Source organism: Glycine max, chromosome 7, assembly GCF_000004515.6.
Source record: "Glycine max cultivar Williams 82 chromosome 7, Glycine_max_v4.0, whole genome shotgun sequence".
In the NCBI taxonomy this organism is placed as follows: Eukaryota; Viridiplantae; Streptophyta; class Magnoliopsida; order Fabales; family Fabaceae; genus Glycine; species Glycine max.
In genome coordinates, this window is record NC_038243.2 from 6,928,523 (window position 1) to 6,954,440 (window position 25,918).

Consider the following 25,918-nt stretch of genomic DNA (forward strand, 5'->3'; position numbering starts at 1 on the left):
AGAAAAATAGTTCCCTAAAGATCATCTACAACATATCGACTAATACAATTTTTATTTAAAATAGTTTTCTATGAAATTGAAGTTTTTCATTAATTAACGTGAAAAAATAGAAATAATTTTATTTTTTAAATGAAATTAAAAAAATGGTATTAAATAATATTTTCAGTCTACATGAATTACTCCATTCAGTTCTTTTTATAATATTTCATTGACTAATGGTGATTAAGAAAATTAGTTTATTTATTAATAACATTAAATTTTTTTATTATTTCTCTAATCGTTAATATATTTATTGTTTTAGCCTATGTTTAGTAAAATTAGCTGAAAGAAGCTGCGTTAGTTAGAAATTGAAAAGTTAGGTTATTAAATTATAAATATTTGTTGATGTAGATGAAAAGTGTAAAATAACATAAAAATAATAAAATTTTGATTTATTTTAAAAAATATAATAAGAGAATTTGATATATTTATTAAGGATAAAAATGAAAGAAAATATAAAAAAATTAGAAGCTAAAGACTAGCATTTTAAATTTTTTTACTTCAATTTATGTTTCAAAAAACACTATAAGTTACTAAAAAATCTTATTTATCAAACACTAAAACAAATTTTTTAACTAATAAAAAAAAAAGACAACTAAAATGTTTTGTCGAATGTAGTTTTAATTTTTATTAATTATACATGTAAATACACAAAAAAAATATCATAATGCTCCTTAATTATGTTTCAAAGAATCTAAATATTTTAATGTTTTCCACTTAATTACTAATTTAATTGAATTTTAATTTTTTTAACAATTTAGTGTACAAGATGGATCAAATCGATGTTTAACTAATAGAAACTTGTTTAGGATTTGTTCTAGTATAATCCAAATCTACAGTCCATTTCATAAGTGAAAATGTTTGAAAAGATATTTTGGATTGATTTTTTTTAAATAATTAATACAAAAGATATTCTAAGTTTTATTTTTTCAAGAAAAAAATAATTATGACATTTAATTGATAATCAAAGATTCAATACAAGCTATAACATGGTAGAAAATCGAGAGACTAGAGTGTTCAAATCCAAACTGATCTAAAATAAAAATAAAAAAATCAAACTAAATTGATTTTTTTTGGATTTGTTTGAATATTTTTTTTCTTAAATCAACCAATTTGATTCGATTTACAATTTGTGTTGTTTAAATCGAACAAAACTACAACTCTTATATTACTTTAGTATTATGTATTTTATGTGTATATTACTTGAATTTCATAATATTTTGTAGTGTTATGTATATTAAACTTATACAATACAATGTATACCACATTCTATTTTAGATGACTTTTTCAAGATATGATTGATTTAAAATATGAAAATTTGACAAATTTTTTTGGTAGAAAATTTAACATATTAATAAGTTTGATAAATTGTTATGAATAATTTTTTTATAAATATAATTTAATTTAAAAGATGAAAAGAAAATATATCAATTTTAATGAAATAATATTTATTTAGAATCACAAAAATTGAACCGAATCAAACCGGAATATATTAATTTGTTTTTTTTAGATTTTATTTTAAATAAAAATCAAAACAAAATGAACAACATATATTTTAAAAGTTTGATTAAAGTGATTTTTGATAAAAAAAAAAAACAAATGTAGCCATAAATATCCCTATGAAAGACTAGGGAAAGATGGTATCACTCTAAATAGATTATGAGGAACAGTATTTGTTTGTCTCTTTAAGAAAATTAAGTCATAAGACTAAGGTTTCATTTATATATATAAGTACAACAAGAGATCTAGTAACGTGGTTTTTTTCTCTCCTTATAGGGAGTATTTGGTATTTTTCAAAGCAAGGATTGGTTTTACTCTCATCAGTCATCACCTAATTCGTGTTACAAATCTTAGTGTGTCAACAGTGGTTTTGGCAACTTCATTTCCAAAGTGATATCAATGCTTTGAACTGATTGGAGCGAAGGAAGGATTCTGTAGGCTTTTCTTTCGTCTCACCGTTTTCATCAAAGCTTCTTTCTTTCTCTCTTTTGCGTTCTTCGGAGTTTCTGGTTGTTTTTGGTGCCTTCATACTGGTCAGGTAAGCACTAACGGCAATTTGATCATTCCTATTTGAACTTGAGGTTTTTCGCGATGCTGCCATGCTGCAGTTCATCTTGTATTGCTCCTCTAAAAGAAAAAAATATTAAACGTCGACACAACGCATGTTTAATTTATATATCTATAACTAATCTGAAATGTCTGCTACTTAGAATTAACTAGAACTTTGCTGTTACTAGAATTTCGGGATCCAATTTTTGAATTCATCAATTTTGAAATTTGACAAAAAGAGTATACCCTTAATTAACATTAATTTTACAAAACTAGTTAACAAGGCAAGCTCTCTTTTCTCTTGCTTGGATTTCAATTTTCCTTGGTTGAATATATGATTATGCTTATCTGGTTGGTTGCATGGATATGATTTTTATGTATAAACCCCAACTCTGCTTTGCTCATTGGAATTGAAGCTTGACCTGGTCTGCTTTGGTTTGATGGGTTTGCTGTTCATTGATTCATAAGTCAAGATAGTTTTAATTATTTTTTTGACACTGTATGGAGGTGTATTAAATCCTACCTATAAAGATAGTTTTGTGTGAACCTCCTTGCGCAGTGGACTATAAAGTGGATAAGAATGAGTGGTTCTTCTTTAAATTTCGGTCTATCAGTGTCACTTTTATTATTGTGTCCCTATCACTGATGTTATGAATTATGTCCACTTTTGTCATGGCTATTACCACCTGTCTTGATGGTTACTGTCATTACGATCTTCAATTATAAATTTTATTGTACTAAATTAATTAGATTTTAACTTTAATTAATTATCTTTTATAAGCTAAGAAATCCATTAATTGAAAGAAAATTAGCTTAAGCACGAGGTATGTAAAAGCAAGCAACATTACATGCAAGGCTCTGTATACAGATCGACAAGATACCCTACGACAATTCTGCTTGATGTCACTCACCCCTAGTTCATTTAAACATTGTTGTCCTATAACTACACTCTGCCATGTACAAAATCTTAATCATTAAGTTTTAAAATATTTGAATTATCATGTCATTTTTCTCTAAGATTGTCATTTTATCAAAATCTGCGAGTGGGGTATTCAATTATTTTTCATTGTACACAAAATATCAATTAAATGGGGTCCTGTTCGATCGTTACATGTTTGTTGGATATTAAAAAAATAGCTATTCTGATGTAAAATAATTTGAGAAATATTCTCAAGTAAATTATCATGCTAGGGATGATTGTGACAATAATCATTAATAATTATAATAATTATGATAGTGATAATAATAAAATAATTAAAAATAACATCTTTAAAAGTTTCTCGTAATATTTAATAATTTTTTCTCTTAATTTTATACTAGTTTACAATTAATTTTAAACAATTTAAATTTTTTATAGATTTAATTTTTATTTAGTGAATATTTCAAAGATTTAATGATTACATCATATTTTAATTTTTAAATATTTTAATATGAATAATATATTATTTTTAATCTTGGATGATTGTTATTAGTTTTCATATTCTCAAGTAAGCAACTGAAGCAAATAAATCAATTATTAATTAACATTAACTATTATTTTAACTATACAAATTTAGTAAATTTTAATTTGACATTTTCTATCAATCATGTAAATTTGTAATTATATGAAATGAATATCATTTAATTTAATCCATTAAAAAGACATTATTTTACAGTGTTTTTCTCTTTTAACTATTAGAATGACACAAAAAACTGAGGGAAAATATTTAACAAAATCAATTAGGAGGAATTTTACTATATTATTAATACAAAATTTGTTCTTTCTTTTAGTTCTTGGTAGTTTCTCTATATATATAGAGAGAGAGAGAGAGACCAATCAAATATAGAGTCAGCAATACAACAATCTTCACCTTGACTCTACATTTTTAACAGCACTAATCTCAGTCAAATCCTACCAAGCTTAAGCACTTGTCAAATTTATCCCCTGGCAGGGATTTAGTCAAAATATCAGCTGGATTATCTTTAGATGCAATCTTCACTATTTTGATTGCTCCTGATTCCACCACTTCACGAATGAAGTGATGCTTTATATCAATGTGTTTGGTCCTTGTATGGTACATCTGATGATTGGCCAAATGAATAATACCTTGACTATCATAATGTATCTGGATAGTCTCTTGTTCAATCCCCAATTCATGTAGCATCACTTTCAGCCATAGACCTTCCTTCACTCCTTCAGCCAAGGCATTATACTCAGCTCAAGTGGTGGATAGAGCTACAATTGATTGGAGGTTTGATTTCCAGCTAACTGCAGTTCCAAACAAGGTAAACACATATCCTGCCAATGATTTCCTTGTGTCCAAGCACCCTGTAAAATCTGCATCCATAAACCCTTCAATCACTGTTCCACCTTGAGAGTTTCTCTGATACAGTAAGCCTGAGTCCAAAATTCCATTTATATATCTCAACATCCACTTTAAAGCCTTCTAGTGTGCTTGACCAGGTTCCACCATGAACTTGTTGACAACACTCACAGCATGAGCCAAGTCTGGTCTTGTACAGACCATTCCATACATGATGCTTCCAACCCCACTAGTATAGGGAACTGCATCCATCATCTTCTTATCATCATCTGATATTGGGCCTTGGCTTTTTAAGAGCTTTATGTGCTGCCCCAAAGGTATGCTCACAGGTTTGGACTGATGCATCCTAAACCTCTCCACTACCTTCTGCATATAGGCTTGTTGGGATAATAGCAAAGTTCCTTTCAGCTGATCTCTTTTAATATCAACACTAGGGATTTGTCTAGCTTCCCCAAGATCCTTCGTCTCGAATTCTGAGTTCAGCCTTGACTTTAGGTCATTGATCATACATTTGTTGCAGCTAGCCACCAAAATGTCATCTACATACAGTAGGAGATATAGATAATCCTCCTGGTGCAAAACATAAACACAACTATCATAGCTGCATCTCTTGAACTCCATCTTTATCAATAAATCATCAAATTTCTTATACCATTTCCTTGGGCTTTGTTTCAGGCTATATAAGCATTTTTGCAGGAGGCATACCCTATCATCCAGAGCAAAACCTTCTGGTTGCCTCATGTAAATGGTTTCCTCCAAGTCTCCATGTAAGAAGGCTGTCTTGACATCCAATTGTTCCAGGTGTAGCTTGAACTGGTTGGCAATTGACATCAAAATTCTGACAGAGCAATGCTTTACCACAGGTGCAAATATCTCATTGTAATCCACACCCTCAACTTAAGTAAATCCTTTAGCCACCAACCTTGCCTTGTATCTTGTCTTTTGAACCCCGGGAATTTCACTTTTCCTTTTGAAGATCCACTTGCAGCTAACTACCTTTTGTCCCTTAGGTAGTTCCACAAGCCTCCAAGTATTGTTCTTCTTGAGTGCCTCAAGTTCTTCTTCAATTGCATAAAGCCAAAGTTGTCTCTCCTCACTTTCATGTGCCTCCTTGAAATTCCTTGGTTCTGTTGATCCTTCAATTTCCTCAGCTGTTGTTAAAGCATAGCAAATGAGATCAGCTTGAGCAAACTTTCTGTTTGGTTTAGGAATTCTCCTTTCCCTATCACGAACCAGTTGGTAGTCATTAATGGCATGATCTGATCTCCTCAAATTTGAAACTGAGTGTCCAATTTTTCTGCTATATTATCTAGGTCAGTAATTGGATTTATCTGAGTGTTTTCTTGCACCTTATCAGTAAAAGGCTCCACCTCAATGTGAGTTTTCTCCTTTCCACATTCTGAGTTTTCAGAATACATTCTCATTCTTGTCTCATCAAATGTCACATCTTTGCTGATGATGAGCTTAGAAGGTTTTAGATCCAACCTCCACAGCCTGTATCCCTTGACTCCTTTAGCATACCCAAGAAATAGACATCTTATAGCTCGAGCATCCAACTTGTCCTTCTTGACATGTGCATATGCCAAGGCTCCAAATACCCTTAGGTTAGAGTAATTTGCTGGACTTCCACTTCAAACCTCCATTGGTGTTTTGTATTCAAGGGCAGATGAGGGACTCATGTTGATCAAATATACAGTTGTGTTTGCAGCTTCTCCCCAGAAAACCTTGGGCAAACTTGCTCCAAGAAGCATGCATCTAACTCTTTCCAGGATGGTTCTATTCATCCTTTCTGCAAGGCCATTTTGTTGAGGGGTACCAGCAACTGTTTTGTGCCTCTTGATTCCATGATGTGTGCAGAAAATATTGAATTGGTCTGAGACAAATTCAAGCCCATTGTCTGTCCTTAGGACCTTCAACTTGGTTCCTTGCTGGTTTTCAATTTGAGTATGCCATTCCTTGAACTTCTGAAATGTTTCAGCTTTGTTCCTTAGGATGTAGACCCATACTCTTCTTGAATAGTCATCGATAATGCTCAAGAAATAGGATCCACCCCCATGTGTTTGGATCCTAGATGGTCCCCATAGATCTGCATGAGCATACTCAAAAGGTCTTGTTGAGGTGTGCATACCTGTCCCAAATTTCACCCTGTGAGATTTCCCCAAGACACACTGGTCACAAAACTCCAATTTATGGAGTTTATCACCCATCAATAGGTGCTATTTTTCAAGTTCTATCAAGACTTTCTCACTGATGTGGCCTAGCCGCAAGTTCCACAATTTAGACTTATCTTCCATTGTTTGACTTGCAACAAATGCTTGTCCAATTACTGTGGATCCTTCTAGGATGTATAGGCCATTGCTTCGCCTTCCCTTAGCAATGATTGAGGCTCCAGTAGACACCTTCATCATCCCATTATCAACCTTTGTAGTGCATCCCATAAGATCAAACATGCTTATAGAGATAAGGTTTCTCTTGAGTTTTGGAACATACCTCACATCTTGTAGCAGCATTTCCCTATTGTCAAACATTCTCAGTCTGACAGTCCCAATGCCATGCACCTTGCAAGCCTTGTTGTTCCCAAGGAGTACTGTTCCATACTCCTTTTGTTCAAGATCCTCGAAGTAATCCTTTACAGGAGACATATGGTATGTGCATCTTGAGTCCATGACCCAACTCTTCTATGAATCATCAGATGAAGCCACCAAGACCCCAGCAGATTCATATCCTTTAGAAGCCTCTGCAACATCTGCAGTTTCAGTAACCCGAGAGGCCTTGGTACCTTTCTCAAGGCAATGCTTCTTGATGTGGCCAACCTTTTGACATTTAAAACATCAGACCTGCTTCTTGGTTTCAGGCCTTGACTTCTTCCATTTACCTTCTCCCTACTTGCCTTTTCCTTTCATTGCTGCTAGACCAGATGACACCTCCTCTATAATCTTTGAATCTTGGAGTTTTTGGAATTCTTTGGTTCAAATTGAGGTGATCACCTCCTCCAAGGTAATTAGCTGATCCTTCCCATATAGAAGAGCATCTCTAAAGTGCTCGAAGGTCTTAGGTAAAACATTTAGAAGAATGACAACTTTACCTTCATCTTCTAGTTTCACCCCGATATTCTCAAGATCATCAATGTTCTTGTTGAATTCTGCGATTTGTTCCTCAATCGTCCTTGATTTCGTCATCTTGAATGAATAGAGTTGTTGTTTGAGACACAACCTATGGGCCATAGTGATTCTAGCTTTGCCCATATCCCAGCCGCAGTTTTCTCCTTTGCAACCTCCCTTAGTGCCTTATCACCAAGGCACAATATGATTGCACTTTTGGCCTTGTCAATCATACTCTTCTTCTCTGCATGCGTCAAGGTTGGCGGCATGTTTGACTCCCCTTTCAACGCTTCATCACATCCTTGTTGAATCAAGATTGCTTCCATCTTGATCTTTCATAGCCCGAAGTCATTGGAGCCAAAGAACTTCTCAATGTCAAACTTCGTTGCCATTTCTTGAATGATCTTGTTAACCTTTGCGTTGTTCCCCACAGACGACGCCACTTGTTGGTTCAAGAACTGTGATACTGCACAACAAGATCAAAACTAGAAAAAGGATATAATCACACACACACACAAGGCACAAAGAAAAGAATGTTGTTGTTATTCTTCTCTGAATCAATATTGGCTCTATATACATACACTATGCATGGAAAACATCCAGGAGTTATTTATATAGCAGTAACCCCAACAATTATAACAGTCATGACAGTTAAAGAGGTTACAAGCAATAGGTAGAGACACCAATCAAATATAGAGTCAACAGTACAACACTTTCCTTTTTAGAATTTAGATTAATTAAAAATACATTTATCCCTCTTGGAATTTACAGTAATATTGTTGCTGTTACAAGATTTAGTATTCTTATATTTTTATAAAGCATGTATCATTATTGTCTACAAAATAGTCTTGTTGCTGATACAAAATTTGCTGCGACAACAATCTCATTATGCCTAACTTCATATGAATTACTCATTCCTTGAGTTTGTGCATATGAAGGCTTATTCCTTCTAACTCTAATTAAGTTTTTTCTTTATTTGTTTTCTTCAAATTAAACATGAGAATCAAAGCTTCAATATGTAGCAGAACAACAAAGTAATTGTAGGTTTGCTGTGTTTTGAAAAGGCTTTGTAAGTAAATCAAGGTTATATAATATAACTTGGTTTGGGTGTCATTGATAACAGAACTTTTATATCTTAAAACATTTGTTTGGGTGAACATTCCAAATCATAAAACTCAACTTTAAAATATTCGAAAGTTTTAGAAAGTATGCCACAGCAGCAATAGGAGCAACCATTCAATTTGGATTCCATTTGCTGAATCTGTTTAAACCAGGAAGCTAACATTGTGTAAAAATCAACCCTCCAAAAGTTCCCTTGAATTAAATGGTATAATTTCCAACAAAAATATTTGGATTTGGGGACTTTCTTAAATTGTCATTTTCGTGATCTTAAATTATATTGTAATTAGGTGTCAAAATAGGTCAGTTTCCAATCACTGTTAAAGTCCATCTCCTTGATTCTACTCCAAACTCTCCCAATTTCACTTTCCCCTCACTCAATTCCAAACTCTCAGTGTCAGTACGCTGTTGGAGTCTGACCTGAGCAATGCTCTTCCGCAAACAAAACCTCCAAGTCTCACCTATTATTTTAAATTCATTACTTCACATATATTTTCTTTAAATTAATATTATTTTGCTATTTGTGTACATGCAGAAGAAGATGTAATTGAGATGTAGCATGGGTTCTCTAATTGTTGTGTGTCATCTGTTCCTGACGTCACCTCGTTTAAAGGCATGGCTAAAGGATCAATGGATTCATCTCAAGTCATACGAGGCAAGAGTTCGTGAACTAGAATGTGTTGTTCAGAAGCTCAAGAAAAAGAGAGATGTAATTCAACATACAATTGACGAGGAAGAACATCGACGTGGGAGAGAAATTCATGTTGAAGTTGAAGAGTGGAAAGACAGGGTGGATAAGCTTTTTTTCAAATACGAGGATTTCAAGAATGACAGATACCGTGAACTTGCAGAGTTTAACTTGTTACAGAGTGGTTACCTTCCCAAGCCAGGGATAAGGTATGGTCGGAGCAGAGAAGCATATGCCATTATAAGGGAGGCCAATGGGTTGTTGCAAACGGCAAAGTTTGACACCTTGTCTTATTGGCCTGGTCCACCTTCAATGGCAGCCTTTTTTTCTAACGTTGGCTATGAAAGCTATCCATCGAGAGAAGAAACAATGAGAAAGATTATCGAAGAATTGGAAGACCCAAGTGTTAGAATGATTGGTCTTCATGGATTGAGTGGCGTGGGAAAGACCACCTTAGTCAAAGAAGTTGTTAAGAAAGCCTTAAAAGATAAGATGTTTGACGTAGTGACCATGGCAAGCCTAACAAAAAATCCTGACATAAGAAAAATCCAAGGACAAATTGCCGACACGTTGGGGGTTACATTGGACGAGGAAAGTGACATTGCCAGAGCTGCTAGAATACAAAAGATATTAAAGAATGATAAGAAGAACACCCTTGTAATCCTAGATGATCTTTGGGACAAAATGGACTTGAATATGCTGGGGATTCCATATGAAATAGATAATGGCAGTAGCCAAAGGAATGTTACAGAAGGAAAATCCTTTGGCACTGATGGCTTTAAGAATTCCAAAGAAGGAAAAGCCCTTAATGATCTTAGTGCGACAAGGGTGAAAAAAGAAGAAACTTTTAGTCAGTACAAGGGATGCAAAATTTTGATGATTTCTGAAAGCAAACAAGCATTATTAAGACAAATGGAAGGGAAAGCAAACTGTATTTTGTCTTTGGAAGTCTTAAAGGAGAAGGAGGCACATATGCTGTTCAAGAAAAAGGCTGGAATAGGTGACAAGAATTCTGAATTTGAAAATTTAGCAGCTCAAATTGCCAATAAGTGTAACGGGTTGCCAATGTCAATAGTTACAACTGCAAGGGCCTTAAAAAATCAGAGCCGCTCCGTATGGGAGGATATTCATCGAAAGCTTGAATGGCAGAATTTAACTGGAGCACCTGAATTGTCAACAAAGTTGAGTTATGATCTTTTAGAAGATGAGGAACTCAAGTATACTTTCTTACTTTGTGCTCGCATGGGTCGTGATGCATTATTTATGGACTTGGTGAAATATTGCATTGGTTTGGGTTTTCTTCAAGGGATCTACACAGTAAGGGAAACTAGAGACAGAGTATATGCATTGGTTGCAAAGCTAAAAGAGTCAGGTTTGCTGTCTGACGGTTATTCATGTGATCATTTTACCATGCAAGATACTGTTCGCAATGCGGCTTTGTCAATAGCATACAAGGAAAACCATTTATTTACAATGTCAAAGGGAAAAATAGATGAACGGCCTGATAAACTTGAAAGGTATGCTGCTATTTCCTTACATTATTGTGACTTCATTGAGGGTTTTCTTAAGAAAAGAAACTATGGAAGACTTAGAGTCTTCCACGTTAACAATAATAATCCAAATCTCGAAATACCCAGAAACTTTTTTAAAGGAATGAAAGAACTCAAGGTGTTGATATTGACTGGCATTCATCTGTCCCTCTCGAAGTTGTCGATTTCATCCTTGACAGAACTTAGAATGCTTTGTTTGGAGCAATGTGTGCTAGATGAGGATTTGTCCATCATAGGCAAGCTGAAAAAGTTAAGAATTTTGAGTTTTTCAGGATCTGATATTGAAAATTTGCCAGTTGAATTGCAACAGTTAGAAAAGCTACAAATTTTTGACATAAGTAATTGCTCTAAACTTAAAGAAATTCCATCTGGTGTCATATCAAGCTTGGTAAGTTTGGAGGATCTGTATATGAGAAACACCTTGATTCAATGGGAGGTTGAAGGACAAGCACATGAAAGTAAAAAAGCTAGTCTTTCTGAGTTGAAACATTTGAATCAATTGATAACTCTAGACATACAAATCCCAGATGTTTCATATTTGCCGAAGAACTTGTTCTTTGACCAGTTATATAGTTACAAGATTGTTATTGGAGATTTGGCTGCATATTTAGAGGCTGATTTCAAGATGCCAGAGAAGTATGAAACATCAAGATTCTTGGCAATTCGATTGAAAGGTGAAAATGACAATATTCATTCTCTAAAGGGGATCAAAATGCTGTTTGAAAGAGTTGAAAATTTGTTTCTGGAAGAACTCAATGCTGTCCAAGATATTTTTTATAGATTGAATTTAAAGGGATTTCCATATCTAAAGCATTTGTCGATTGTAAATAATTCTACAATTGAATCTCTCATTCATCCAAAGGACAGAGAACAGTCACAGCACCCTGAAAAAGCTTTTCCTAAATTGGAGTCATTGTGTCTCAATAATCTCAAAAAGATTGTTAATATATGCTCCTGTAAACTTTCAGAACCCTCCTTTGGTAAACTGAAAGTCATCAAGATCAATCTCTGTGGTCAATTGAAGAGTGTCTTCTTAATTTCTGTGGTTAGCCTTTTATCTGTTCTTGAAACAATTGAAGTTTTAGAATGTAACTCTTTGAAGGAGATTGTCCAGGTGGAAACGCAAAGCACTGGTGAAGTCAAGCTTATGTTTCCTGAATTACGCTCTTTGAAGCTACAGTTTTTATCTCAATTTGTTGGATTTTATCCCATTCCATCGAGAAAGCAAAAAGAACTCTTCAACGAAAAGGTGTGAAGTCTAAAATTATCCTCTAAATGTCTTTATCTTTTACAGCTCAAACTTCTTTTTCACATTTTTTGTTTAAACTAAAAGGAAGGAGTTTGTAAGGTGTTATACTCTTAAAAAAAGGACATATTTCTATTGCAAAATTAAGTTGAGAAACTAAAAATATATTTAATTTTTGGATACACTAATCATGTGTCTATTTGCAGATTGATGTTTCAAAATTAGAGAGAATGGAGTTGTCCTCAATCCCGATTGACATAATATGGAGTGTCCACCAATCTTCACGAATTTCCTCTTTCAAAAATTTGACACATTTGGATGTTAATAGTTGTTGGGAATTAAAAGATGTAATATCATTTTCAATGGCCAAGAGTCTAACAAATCTTCAAAGCCTTTTTGTAAGTGAATGTGGGAAAGTGAGAAGCATCTTTCCCGATTGCCCGCAAATGGAGGTAAGTAGGTTGGTCGGATTAGATTTGGCATTTAGATCTCTAATACCCCCCAATATATTATATGTTATTCCCTCTGGACCAAAATTGTTGATGCTTTAGTTTTTTTCTTCCCCAAAACTATTTATGTTTTACATATTTTTAGTCTCATTAATTATATTTGCTTCCACATATACCCCTATATTTTAATATGGTCTAGGTAATTATGATCTATTCCTTTCTCATCATAGATATTATAAGAGGATATTTTAGACTAAATATGCAGTTTGTGTCAATAGTTTTGATCGGAAAGAGTATAGAATATGAAATCTCTCGTAATTATTATATGGGTTCTGTGATATTGAAAACTTATTCTGACAGGAGATTCAAGAGTTCGAAGCATCCTAATTTTCATGTTCAAATTCTATTTAGCATACTAAATGTAAAATCTAGGTACTGTTATCTCCTTAGCAATTGAATCAAGTTGTACAAAGTAGTAAAATGGAAAGTTGATGCATGGTTTCTCAAGAGGCTTGTGCAACTTTTAGCAATTTTCACGTGTATTACTTACTAAAACAACAAATAAAACGAGAATTTAAAGGATGATATTGAATTAAAGACTCAACAAGAAGTGAAAATAGAACAATGGAAATAGAAGCTAAGTTTGTTTTAGAAATTTTCTCAAATAGCTTAAGAGTAGGGAAATGGGCTTAAATTAACAATGATATTATGGTTGGGATTGACTTCACTAAACCATCCCCTCATGCATATAAGAGTTACTCACTAACTTATAGTTTATTTATTGTCATCACCTTATAACACACAAAACCCTAATTCCTTAAAAATAAGAGCCCGAGACGTTCCGTGACTTGACTAAACTGTCGACCCTTGACTAGCTATAGTACTCTATCCCTAAACATAGGGTTGAGAATAGGTCAGGCTAGACCAAACTTTAAAAGGCCTGAACCTAGCCTACGATGAATTTTTGAGGTCTGAGTTTGACCTATAACCTATCAAAGACTTTTATTTTGACTCAGTATGACCTTTTTAAAAGTCTGGCCTAACCTGATAGTCTTTTTAAAAGCCTTTTTCACATTAATATTCATTTCCTCTAGAGTAGGAACGTAATAGAAAAGTTAAAGGAAACATTAAGAGGAATAGGAAAGTCAATAAAAATAACAAGGAATATAAAAGGACACATAACTCACACCTAAATTGTAATTAAAGTCTTATTATAGGAATGAAAGTTATGGAGTAGTAATGTGTAATCAAAGTTTGCTAATTTCAGAAAAAACAATTAATTGTACCAAAAAAATAATATAAGTATATATTGGTACTCAAAAAATAATATAAGTATATATACATATATATAGGTCAATCTATCAGGCTTATAAGACTTTTTAATAAGCCTAAGCCTAACGTTTTAATTGAATAGGTCAGACCAAACTTTATATAGGTCAGGTTGTTGGCCCATGTAGGTCGGTCTAACCTATTCCCACCCCTACCTAAACACAGTCCATTAGGTGTTCTTGTCTATTTCAAGGTTCAAAAACATTTTCCAATCATATTGAAAGCATAATCAAGCAAAGGGAGATCAAACCAAAGCTAGCATTAAGTACAAAAGAGAACATTTAATATTGAACAAATATAGAATGATAACTCAAAATGTATATAAGAGGCTGAGTTTAGTTACATCAAACTCCAATGAGGGTGAGCCTAGCTACTCATAGCTTAAAGAAGAAAAACTTATGCAAATTAAAAATGAAGAGTCATGGAGAGGAAGCCATTGGAGAGCTCTTCTAGCCATCACACAATGCCCAAGAAAGAGTCTAGCAGTGAATGATTTGAATCCCCAATCATTAGCCAAAGTTCCTTTGTTTCAGCTCAATGACGCAAGAGGTCAACACTCTCACACTTAGCCTCAGCCTTCGACATGCTTAGCTTGATGAGATGAGACTTCAGCGGAGCATTTTGATGTTGTCATGCTTATCCCGGAAACTTCCCACACGTAGCCTAATAGTGACAACAACAAAAGAGCTTTTTGAGGCCTCCAGGCTAAGATTGGTGTAAACCCACGCTTAGCCTGGAGATATAGTAATAAAATACACGAAATTTTGCCCTGAAAACTCTTGCTATCCAAAGGTCTTCTTTTGACTTGTTCCTCCAATATAACTTATTCTCACGTCTTCAATTCTTCTTCTTTTCCCATAATTAAACATCAAAAGCCAATAAGATTCCTAATAGATGAAAATATTAAACCTACTTCTAATTAATAGTTAGATTAATATAAAGGTGATTAAAACCAAGTTCTAAATCATAAAAGTACTTTTTGCTCTCTATTGATTTGCTTTGCTATATGTTTGACATCTAATTATTAACTTATGGCTACTGTGAACCAAAACAGGGTAGCTTCTTTCCAAAATTGAAGACTATCAAACTTAGTAGCATGAAGAGTTTGAATAAGATTTGGAATTCGGAACCCCCATCAGATTCCTTTATCAAACTGGACACGCTAATCATTGAGGAGTGTGATAAATTAGTCACTGTTTTTCCCTTTTACATTGAGGGAATATTTCACAATCTATGCAATTTGAGAGTTACAAATTGCAGGTCCATGCAAGCAATATTTGATATACATGTAAAAGTTGGGGATGTAGCTAATTTGCAAGATGTTCATTTGGAAAGACTCCCAAAATTGGAGCATGTATGGAAGTTGAATGAAGACCGAGTAGGAATTCTTAAATGGAACAATCTGCAAAAGATATGTGTTGTAAACTGTTACAGCTTGAAAAATATTTTTCCATTCTCTGTAGCCAATTGTCTTGATAATCTTGAATACCTTGAGGTGGGTCAATGCTTTGAATTGAGGGAAATTGTGGCCATAAGTGAAGCTGCCAACACTGATAAAGTATCATTTCACTTCCCTAAACTAAGCACCATCAAATTTTCAAGACTACCAAAACTTGAAGAACCAGGAGCTTATGATTTATCATGTCCAATGTTGAATGACCTATCTATTGAATTTTGCGACAAGCTGAAACCATTCCACAAAAATGCACAAAGAAAGCCTCTCTTTCCTGAAGAGGTACGTATCGCTAAGCTTTTCAACTCTTAACAATTCTTCTAATTCATGCAAAAAATAAATATAAAAAAATAGAAAAATATTATCATTTTCATGGAATTGAAGGCGCATCTTTTTCTTTCTATAGGTAATCAATAAGTTGAAGTCCATGCAAATTGAGTCTCAGCATGCAAACTCACCAAGCAGTTATATGGAGAAATCGAACCATCGAAGGCATAACTTAGAAGAGCTTTGCTTATCTAGATTAACGGATACTGAGACTTTATATTCTTTCCTTCATAGAAATCCTAATCTGAAAAGCCTATCATTGAGTAATTGTTTCTTTGAAGAGATATCGCCTCCTACTGAGATTGAAAACTTGGGAGTTGTTCCAAAGCTGAAAAGCTTGAAGTTGATAAACTTGCCTCAGCTCAAAGAGATAGGCTTCGAACCAGACATAATTCTTAAAAGGGTAGAGTTCTTGATTTTAAAGAATTGTCCTAGAATGACCACTTTAGTGCCTTCCTCTGCATCTCTCAGTAGTTTGACGAACCTGGAAGTGGTTAATTGTGCTAAATTAGAATATCTAATGTCACCATCTACTGCAAAAAGCTTGGGTCAACTCAACACCATGAAGGTAATGAAATGTGAATCTCTGGTGGAAATAGTAGGAAAAGAAGAAGATGGAGAAAATGCTGGCAAAGTTGTTTTCAAAAAATTGAAGACCCTGGAACTTGTTTCACTGAAGAAACTCAGGAGTTTTTGTGGCTCTGATAGTTGTGACTTTGAGTTCCCGTCTTTGGAAAAAACAGTAGTGAGTGCATGTTATAATATGGAAAAATTTTCTGAGAAAGTCACGAGCAGCAGCACGCCCATTTTACAAAGTATATATGTCGTACATGAAAAAGAGAAGAAAAGATGCTGCTGGAAAGGTGATTTAAACGCTACAATAAAAACAATATTCGAGGAAAAGGTATGTAATATGCATGATTTTTTTTTACTGAAATTTTATTTGAGAAAATAGTTACATACTAATAGTATTGACTTTTTAAAATAATTATCTTAAAAAATAATTTCAACTTTATGATTGAATCACGGTATAAAATAAATAGGCATTAAACTGTTTTTATTTTCCATTTTTTTTGTTTTCCCTCTCTCTTGAAAGTTAATTTTTTGGTAATAAGTTGTATTATTTTCTTTGTTAATAATTTAAATTTAATTTAAAATAATTATTTTAATTTTTTCTTAAATAAAAAATGATTTCAATATTTGCTGAATAATGAAAAGAAGAGCGATGAAATTAAATTAAAATAATAATACATGCCATTTTTTTAATAATGGGTTTGTTTTTAAGGTTTTTTTATGAGTGGACTTGGTTTAATGTAAAACTGTGAGTGTTGGACAAAATTATAATTAAAGTGTTTCGCCCTATCTTAACTTGCATCATAGTGTTTATCTTAACTATTTTTTACTTTCAGTTTTTTCTTAAAAATTAATGTTTTCTCTCTTTTTAGTTAACTAATATCTTAACTTGCGCATTACATCGAATAAATATTTACTTTATACAACAAAATTTATAATTTATAAGAAATAAATATTTCTAAACATAGAAATTTTATTATAATTAAATATATATCCAATAAATATGTTTTAACATATAAATTGTATTTTAGATTTATGATAAATAATTTATTTTATGACATATAGATTTTTTTAATTATTGATGATTTCTTTTAAAAAAATATATTTAAATTCAAGTTAGAACGTGCTTGTTGCCTTAATTTGTAGAATACAATCCAAAAATTAGTTTATATGTAAAATCACACAATAAATTAAAAGTTAGTGTATAATAAAAGTTTTGTGGTCATGAACTGTAGTGTAAGAAAATTGCATAGTTGAGATAACTTTTAAGTAATTATTATAAATTAATGTCAAAATATCTATTATACATGATATATGATTAACGAAAACGTTAAATTATTTTGTATTTTGGACGGATAGTCTTTTTTTTCTCATATCATAAAGTTTTGATGACTTTTGTTGAAAAATAGATTATAGAACTTTCTAAAAAAAATTACAAAAAAAAACATTAGTCATTCCGAAGGCTTCCCATCCTTCACATTTATTTATAAATCATCTCTATATATAAAAAATATTATTGTATTGAATTGAATGAGTGTTTTTAAGAGCTATTTTTTTAACAAAATTAAAGCCTTTTTAGGAATTTTTCTTTCACGAAAACATTTTCAGAAATTTATTTAACCTTTTATCTCTTTCAATCTATCCTTTCCATATTGTATTTTTAAATTGAATTTCAATAATTTTAAAATAAATTTTCGATAGTTAAAAAAATATTGAGTACCTCAATACAAAATGTTTGTCATAAATGTAAAATATAACTTATATATTAAAAATATTTATTTATTACAAGATCCAATTATTTAATAATTAAAATATTTCAAAGTATTTATTTATTATACATTTTAGTTATATAAAATAAATAGTTACTTTGTACGTTGCACAAATTAAAATACTAATAAATAGTATTTTAGCATGTGAATTGCACAAGATAATTACTGGTTTGTATACAATTATAATTTATAATAAATTAGTATTTTTAAATTAGCTATTAAATTTATAACAAATAATTTTAAAATGATATAAGATTATATTTTAAAATGGTTAAGCGGCTAAGAAAATCAAATATTCAAAATAAAAATAAGTGTAGTTTAAGATAATTGATAGACATAAATCTATTTTTCTTTTGAAAATTATATATGTTAACTGCAATTAAAATCCAATAGAAGTAGCAGCAGTAAACTGCTACATCAGCCGTCAACAACGATGTGGTTGACTAACAGAACTTAACTAATGGTCAATTCATGAAAGGAGCAAAATTTGCAAGAAAGTGATAAGTTAGGAATAGAAGGTACAATTAGGTTTTTCTAATTTGCAGACATAGAGTTCCATTTTCACATATATGAAATTTCAATCATATCCTTTTTAGTATATCTTGGTGTGATGCAAATGATAGATTAGGCCAACTCAAATGAAATTTAACTCGTCATTGTGATGGTTAGCATATTATATTTTAATTTAAAATTAATTCACAGGAAGTTGTCCAAAAAAAATATGTAAGTTACATATAAAAAAAAAATAGAAGTTAGCAGCTTAAAAATATCAGTCATATATGTAGAAAATATAATAAAAGAATAGATTGACTTGACTGAGCGGAGTATGAATTATATGATATAGCTGAAGATGAACTTATTCGCAATATATATTTACAGAAATTTTTTGAAGGCATGGACAATATGAGTTTTTCAGAACATCCTGAGCTACAACAAGCCTGGCAAGATGGTCAAGTTAATCTGCAATACAGTTGGTTTTGTAGTTTGAAAATTTTGAAGCTGAATAAATGTAAAATTCAACCATGTGCAATTCCATCTAATATTCTTCCTTATTTAAAGAGCTTAAAAGAACTGGAAGTGGGAGATTGCAAAAATGTAGAGGTAATTTTTGAGATGGATGTCACAGAGGATGCTGGAACAACATTCCAATTGCAGAATTTGTCTTTAGAAAGGCTACCAAAACTTATGCAGGCGTGGAAAGGGAATGGTAGAGGAACTCATAGCTTTCAAAATTTGCAAGAAGTGTTTGTTATAGGCTGTCAAAGGCTGCAAAATGTGTTTCCCGCTGCCGTGGCCAAAAATCTTAAGAAGCTTCACTCACTTTTCATTATATCTTGTCAGAGGTTGGAAGAAATTGTTAAAAAGGAAGAAGACGCAGAAGCAGAAGCAGCAGCAGAGTTTGTGTTCCCTTGTTTAACTACACTGCATCTTTCTAACCTACCGGAACTCATTTGCTTTTACCCTGAACCATTCACTCTGGGATGCCCTGTGTTAGATAAATTACATGTGCTAGATTGCCCAAAGTTGGAGCTATTTGAAAGTGCTAACAGACAACCTGTTTTCTCGGATCTAAAGGTATGTTACATGCAATTTGCACTCTCAATTTATTTATTTCACTTTTTACCTTGTAATTCTAATTCATAGCCCTTTCTTTTTTATTTGTTTTTCTTTTACTAGGTCATTTCCAACCTTGAGGGATTGGCACTCGAATGGAAACACAGTTCGGTGTTAAATTCAAAGTTAGAATCTGGTGACTACCCCAACCTCCTCGAGTATTTAATTTGGATTAGACTGTACTTTGATGTTGATGATGATGGGAACCCTATTTTTCCCATTCAAACACTCCAGAAGGCATCCCCCAATTTAAAAGCAATGATTATAAGTTCTTGCCGTTCCCTTGAGGTATTCCGCACTCAAATCCCTGAAATTAATAAAAACTTGATGCTTACACAGTTGTGTCTCATCGATGTATGGAAGCTCAAGTCTATTGGGTCAGGCGAAGCGCAGTGGTTAGACGAGATTTGTAAGAAGCTCAACGAATTAGATGTTAGAGGTTGTCCTCATTTTACAGCATTGCTGCATTCTCCTTCTTCAGTAACTTTCTCCAATTTGAAAGAATTGTTCATATTCAACTGTCAAAGACTGAAGTATTTATTCACATCCTCGGCAGCAAAAAAGTTAAGTCAACTTGAGGAGATCATCGTCTATTATTGTAAATCAATAAAAGAAATAGTGGCAAAAGAGGAAGATGAAACAGCTTTAGGAGATGTCATATTACCGCAGCTACACCGCATATCTCTAGCAGACTTGTCAAGCTTGGAATGTTTTTATTCGGGCAATCAAACTTTGCAGTTACCCTCGCTGATAAAAGTGCACATAGACAAGTGCCCCAAGATGGAAATTTTCTCTCAAGGATCGATAGGTCCAAATTCTTGTAGGGAAATTGTAACTCGGGTCGACCCAAATAATAGAAGTGTCGTCTTCGACGATGAACTTAACTCTTCTGTCAAAAAGGTGTTTCTACATCAGGTAAACTCTTCTTCCGAGCCCAATTAATTATGACTTCACAGTCTTAAACTAGACTTATCAAACATCTATTTTGATCCATTGTGACACCGGATTTTATTTTTTAAATTTTTTGGATAACTTTAAAAAAAATTAAATGTGGTTATAGCAAATAAATTGTCAATTATAAAAAACAATAAAATTGATATAATGAAGTTGAGAAGAATAGATATAAAAATGAACATCTTCATAGTTTTCTTAGTAAATTAATTAAATGCTTATAATTTCTTTGATGTATCTTTTCTTTGAATAATTTAATGTTTATGCACTAATAATGTAACTTTTTAAAATTGTTATTCAATCACAAATTATCATTTGAATTATTTTAAAAGTTGATAATTTTTTTACATGATAGGTTATGATTGGATGATTATGTAACATTTTTTATATATAATCTTTTTTTTTCTTATAATATTTATGCAACATGTATATTAGTATAAAAGCTAAGACTTGATTATATTTTTAGTCCCTCAAATGAGGGATCTATGTTTTTTAGTCTTCTAAATAAAAAATTTCCTTTTTTTAAATTTGAAAACTAAAATATGAAATTTGCATACTTTAGTTTTCAAATTTTTAAAAAATATTCTTTTTAGTTTCTTTGCAAGAGTTTGAGGAACTAAAAAAATACAATTTTTTTATTTAGGGTACTAAAAAATAGACTTCCAAATTTAAGAACTAAAATATAATTATGCCAAAATTTAATCATGTTTTATAAGGAAAGCTAATCATGTTAATAACTTTTGATATGGTAACAATTTTTAAATAGTGTAGTACAAAAAAAAAAAAAACACATTTGTGATGCATTCAACTAAAAGAAGTTGCAAAATAACATGATAATGATATGATAATATTTTTTAATCCATTGTGACACCGGTCCACAACATTTGAATCCCAGTAATTTCCTTATCATTTTGATAATTTCTCAATAGTTTGTAATTATATATATATATAGTAATAACTTTTCTATCATAATTACAATTACTTTAGTTAGGGTCATCGTTTCATCTGTCCTTCCACTTCACTTCTTGAGCTGACCTAGCCTGAGTAAATTTAAGTTAACCCAAAGAAAAATATTAGCCATTTACATATTGTATAAGAAATACTAAGCCATAGTGCCATTTACAGCATATATATACTTAGTTCTACTGGACTTATGGCAGTTTTACATTTCACATCTTGATTGTTTTTGGCACTAACTTAGGGAAAACTCAATGCTTTGCCTCTCATTGGAAATACATCAGCCAAAAAAATAAAATCCGAAACAGACATTTTGTATTCATCACACACTCACTCAGTCATGAATTTAATTACGTATACCGTTTGATGAATGATGGTACAATTAGTATTTCAAATCAACAGATATTTTGCACGACTGATACACTCATAAGAAAAGAATCATACTAATTTTTCTCTAGTGCTTTGGATGTATTTGTAAAATTTCACTCACATTTAATTATATAAAATTATTCTCACAGTCTTAAAATAGGTGTTACATTTAAAAAAAAATGTCTCAAAATGATTATCGTATTTAAGTTTTCAATGTAATATTAATTTTTTTTTATTGATACCTCTAATAACTCTAATAAGTGTCATTTTATTTTTTGAATGTAATATTAAGGTTAATTTTATAAAATTATTATTTTTAAATTTTTTTTTATTAACTTTTATTGGTTGTGTAAAACAATCGCGGATGACACTTATTCTGGGACGGAGGTAATAATCTATATGTTCCATATTTTTAAGCATTGTACAAATACAAACCAATCATTTATGGGTCCCCTGAAAGAATTAGCCTTCCCTTGGAAAAATAAAAGAACATAAAAAGTTTGGTGAGATAAATGGTGAATGGAAGTGATTCAAAGAAGAGAAACCGACAAAAGTAAACTTCAAGTGGCAAAAAAAGAGTAGAACATTTGAAATTGTACCTTACAGTTTTTTTTGTTGTTGTTGAGATAAAATTGTACCTTACTGTTAAACAATATACATCCTCACATATTCGTGTTTCTTCTTTTGTATGCCCAGAATCATATAGTTTTCGGGGATTCTCATATGTTGCAAGAGATGTGGAATTCAGAAACACTCCCAGATTGGTATTTCCGCAATTTAACTTCCATGGTCGTGGAAGGGTGTGGATTTTTAATAGATGGAATACTACCTTCCCATTTACTTCATTTTCTCAGTAACTTAAAAAAGTTGCAAGTGCGGAAATGTAATTCTCTAAAGGCAATATTTAGTATGGGACCTCAAGGAAGTCTCAGCCATCTGGAACAACTTCAATTGGAAAACTGTGATGAGTTAGCGGCAATTGTTGCAAATGATGAAGCAGACAATGAAGAAGCAACTAAAGAGATTGTTATATTCTCCAGCATAACGTCGTTGAGGCTATCGGATTTGCCAAAACTAAGCTGCATTTATCCTGGAATGCAGAGTCTAGAATGGCGTATGCTAAAAGAATTACATGTCAAACATTGCCAAAAGCTGAAGTTTTTTGCATCAGAATTTCAAAATTCTCCAGATTTAAATCCAGATGGTGAAGATAGATTTTCAACAGACCAGCAAGCTATTGTCTCACTTGAAAAGGTATGGCTGTTCTTTATAAGAAAGCCCACGCCTAAAGACACTGCATTTTGTGCTTACATAGACATTTATTATTGAAAATTAATTTATTTTTAGGAAGTAAACTTTTACATTTTCTTATTTATTTTGAATCCAAGGTTACTCCCTGCTTGGAAGTAATGTCGCTGGGTAAGGAAGAAGCCATGATGATTGAGCAAGGAAAACTTGATATTGAGCTCCCGAAATTAAACTCCCTCAAATTGCAGTGCTTTCAGGATGAGCAGGGGGACATATTTCCATTTGTTTTTGGTTTGAAGGTGTCAGTGTCACTACCCACTATTGAAAAACTTGTGTTGCTCCATAGTGCCTTTAAAGAGATATTCCCCTCTGAAAAAACCAGTAACGGCATAGATTATGATAAAATCCTTTCACAGCTTAAAAGATTGGAGCTTCTGAGTCTGTTTCAACTTAAATCCATAGGATTAGAGCACTCCTGGATAAGCCCTTTCATACAAAATTTAAAAACCTTACTGGTTAGGGACTGCCATTGTTTGGCAAATTTGACACCATCCACTGTCTCTTTCTCTAATCTGATAAAGCTTATTGTAAAGGATTGTGATGGGTTGAAGTACTTGTTCACATTTTCAACTGCCAAAACATTGGTTGTACTGAAGGAAATTTACATAACAAAATGCAAATCACTAAAAACAATAGTGGCTAAGGACGGAGAAGAAGGAGGCGATGATGAAGATAATGATGTGGAGGAGGAGGACCAAGGTGAAGGAAATGAAGACGAAGATGAAGATGAAGATGAAGAAGAAGATGAAGATGAAGAAGAAGCTAATGCTAAAGGTGATGGAGATGAAGATGAAAATGAAGGTAATAACGATGAAAATGGAAATCAAGGTGAAGATGATATTACATTCAAGAAGCTTGAGAGTTTGACTCTTAGCTCGTTACCAAAACTTAGAAGCTTCTACACAGGGAGTTCCTCTTTGAATTTTCCATGCTTGAAAGTAATGTCGTTCAGCAAACCTTGCAGCACGAAACTTTTTCGTCTTTTTGACAATGTACCAGAACAATTGAGAGTGAAAATAGATGGAATCTACTCTAAACGTGATATAGATTCTGTCATAATGCAACAAGATGAAGCAGAGGCACCCTGAGTTAGTATGATGACATATTCCCTTGATCACTTGTAAGTATAAATATTATTAGCTTATTCTCATGGACATGCAATAATACAGCTTAATCTGCTGCTATTGATTGACTAAGAAGTTTTCATCGTTTGCATATATGAAGAATTGAGAATGTTTAATGAATACATATATATTCTATCTAAATTGTTTTGGTCTTTTCTAACTACCTCACTTTCATTTGTTAATAATTTGCTTCAGGAAATTGTTGTCTGGTGCAAGAAGCTTATTGTCATTGCGTTCGCTCATGTTACCCTTGAAAACAGGCTGTCTTCTTCTCATGCAACCACAGAGTAAAAAACATGCAATCCTAGTGAGTTTGTCACTTTTCTTGCATTTATTTTTCAAATTATGAAAACAAGGCGTAAAAGATAAAGTGACAAATTAATTTTGAGAAATGTTAAAAAAAATAAAATCCAACATGATAATGTATTCAATATAATTTAGCATGAGTAGAAACTCAAAGTTGTCAAATTAAACTTTTTTTTATAAAATTAGCCTAGCCAAGAAATCATTAAAGCACCAAAATTTCATTTGTTGTAAACGTTCCCGTTGCCATATTGATTAATAATTTTTTTTATCTTAAAGTTTAAAACTATTTTAACTTTCAGCTATTATCTAATGTTATTGTTTTTTTTTTATAAAAAAAATCCGTGATTCAGGGAAGATGGAAGAATGCAATACGAGGATAGGTGGATCGATAGCATCATAGCAACAGTTATTAATAAATCAAGGGCTTTTGTTTTATATGAAGTGTGGTGTACTTGAATAAAGCTTACCTGTATGCAAGCAGGAATTGTAGGTGGTTCTTAAGTTCACAATGGTGTTTTTTGAATAAAGTTGTCTTGTGTATTTATGCAAGACCAGATGCGTGCAAGGTTTTTAAGTATACAAGAAGGGTGTTTCATAAATAAATTTGATTTGTATCTTTGTAGGAGGTTTGCATTGTTTTCATGATTTTCAATGAATAAAGTTGACATGGATGTATTTTAGGAGAAGGATGCTCCGTGAATAATATTGACCTGTATTTATACAGGTGTGTAATATGGTTTTATGTTGTAAACCGATTGTTTTGTCAATAAATTGACCAGAAGAATTTCTAATGGAGTGTAGGAATAGGAATTACGTTGAATGTCCTTTGTGAATACTTTTTAAAAGTGATTTGATATATAGAAATGGTGTTTAAGAATTATTTTGAAACTAATTCGTAAATAAAGATGATATGTATAGCTACTTGTTAAAAACCACCACCACCCCTTCCCCTGTGCCTGAATCCACTGTATTAGCAATATCAGAACCCAGTGCCATAATCTAGGAACACCATTTATTGGTAGAAAGATTTCAGACAAAGTGAAATAAAAAATTATTACCAACACTATCTCCAAAGACAACCAAAATTAAGGGAATCTGGAAAAGGGGGTTTTTTTGTTTTTTTGTTGACAGGGCCATAAAGATAATGTCGTGGACTGCTCAAGCTGCTCCCACCGAGAGAGCGAGTCATCGCATGCTGGTCGGGAGACAGATTGGAAATGAACCCTTTGGAGCCTCACAAAACGACAAACTTTTAATAGAACTTCCACAGCTATTGATATGTTAACACTTAATT

The 25,918-nt window shown here is 32.4% G+C and overlaps 1 protein-coding gene across 2 annotated transcripts; it reads left to right on the plus strand.

Moving 5' to 3' along the window:
* Positions 1 to 1,768: 1,768 nt before the first annotated feature.
* On the plus strand, positions 1,769 to 25,415 carry LOC100797322 (uncharacterized). 2 transcript variants are annotated; one of them, XM_041016908.1, is made up of 12 exons: positions 1,769 to 2,077; positions 5,067 to 5,254; positions 9,147 to 12,098; positions 12,302 to 12,547; positions 14,928 to 15,608; positions 15,733 to 16,557; positions 18,875 to 19,570; positions 19,673 to 20,524; positions 22,583 to 23,140; positions 23,275 to 24,314; positions 24,514 to 24,625; positions 24,975 to 25,415. In XM_041016908.1, exons 3-10 carry the CDS (start codon positions 9,171 to 9,173, stop codon positions 24,280 to 24,282), a joined length of 7,794 nt encoding a protein of 2,597 aa, XP_040872842.1. In that variant the 5' UTR covers positions 1,769 to 2,077; positions 5,067 to 5,254; positions 9,147 to 9,170; the 3' UTR covers positions 24,283 to 24,314; positions 24,514 to 24,625; positions 24,975 to 25,415. The 2 variants fall into 2 exon arrangements, with proteins under 2 accessions (XP_040872842.1, XP_006583342.1); XM_006583279.4 differs by lacking the exon at positions 5,067 to 5,254.
* The last annotated feature ends 503 nt before the right edge of the window (positions 25,416 to 25,918 follow it).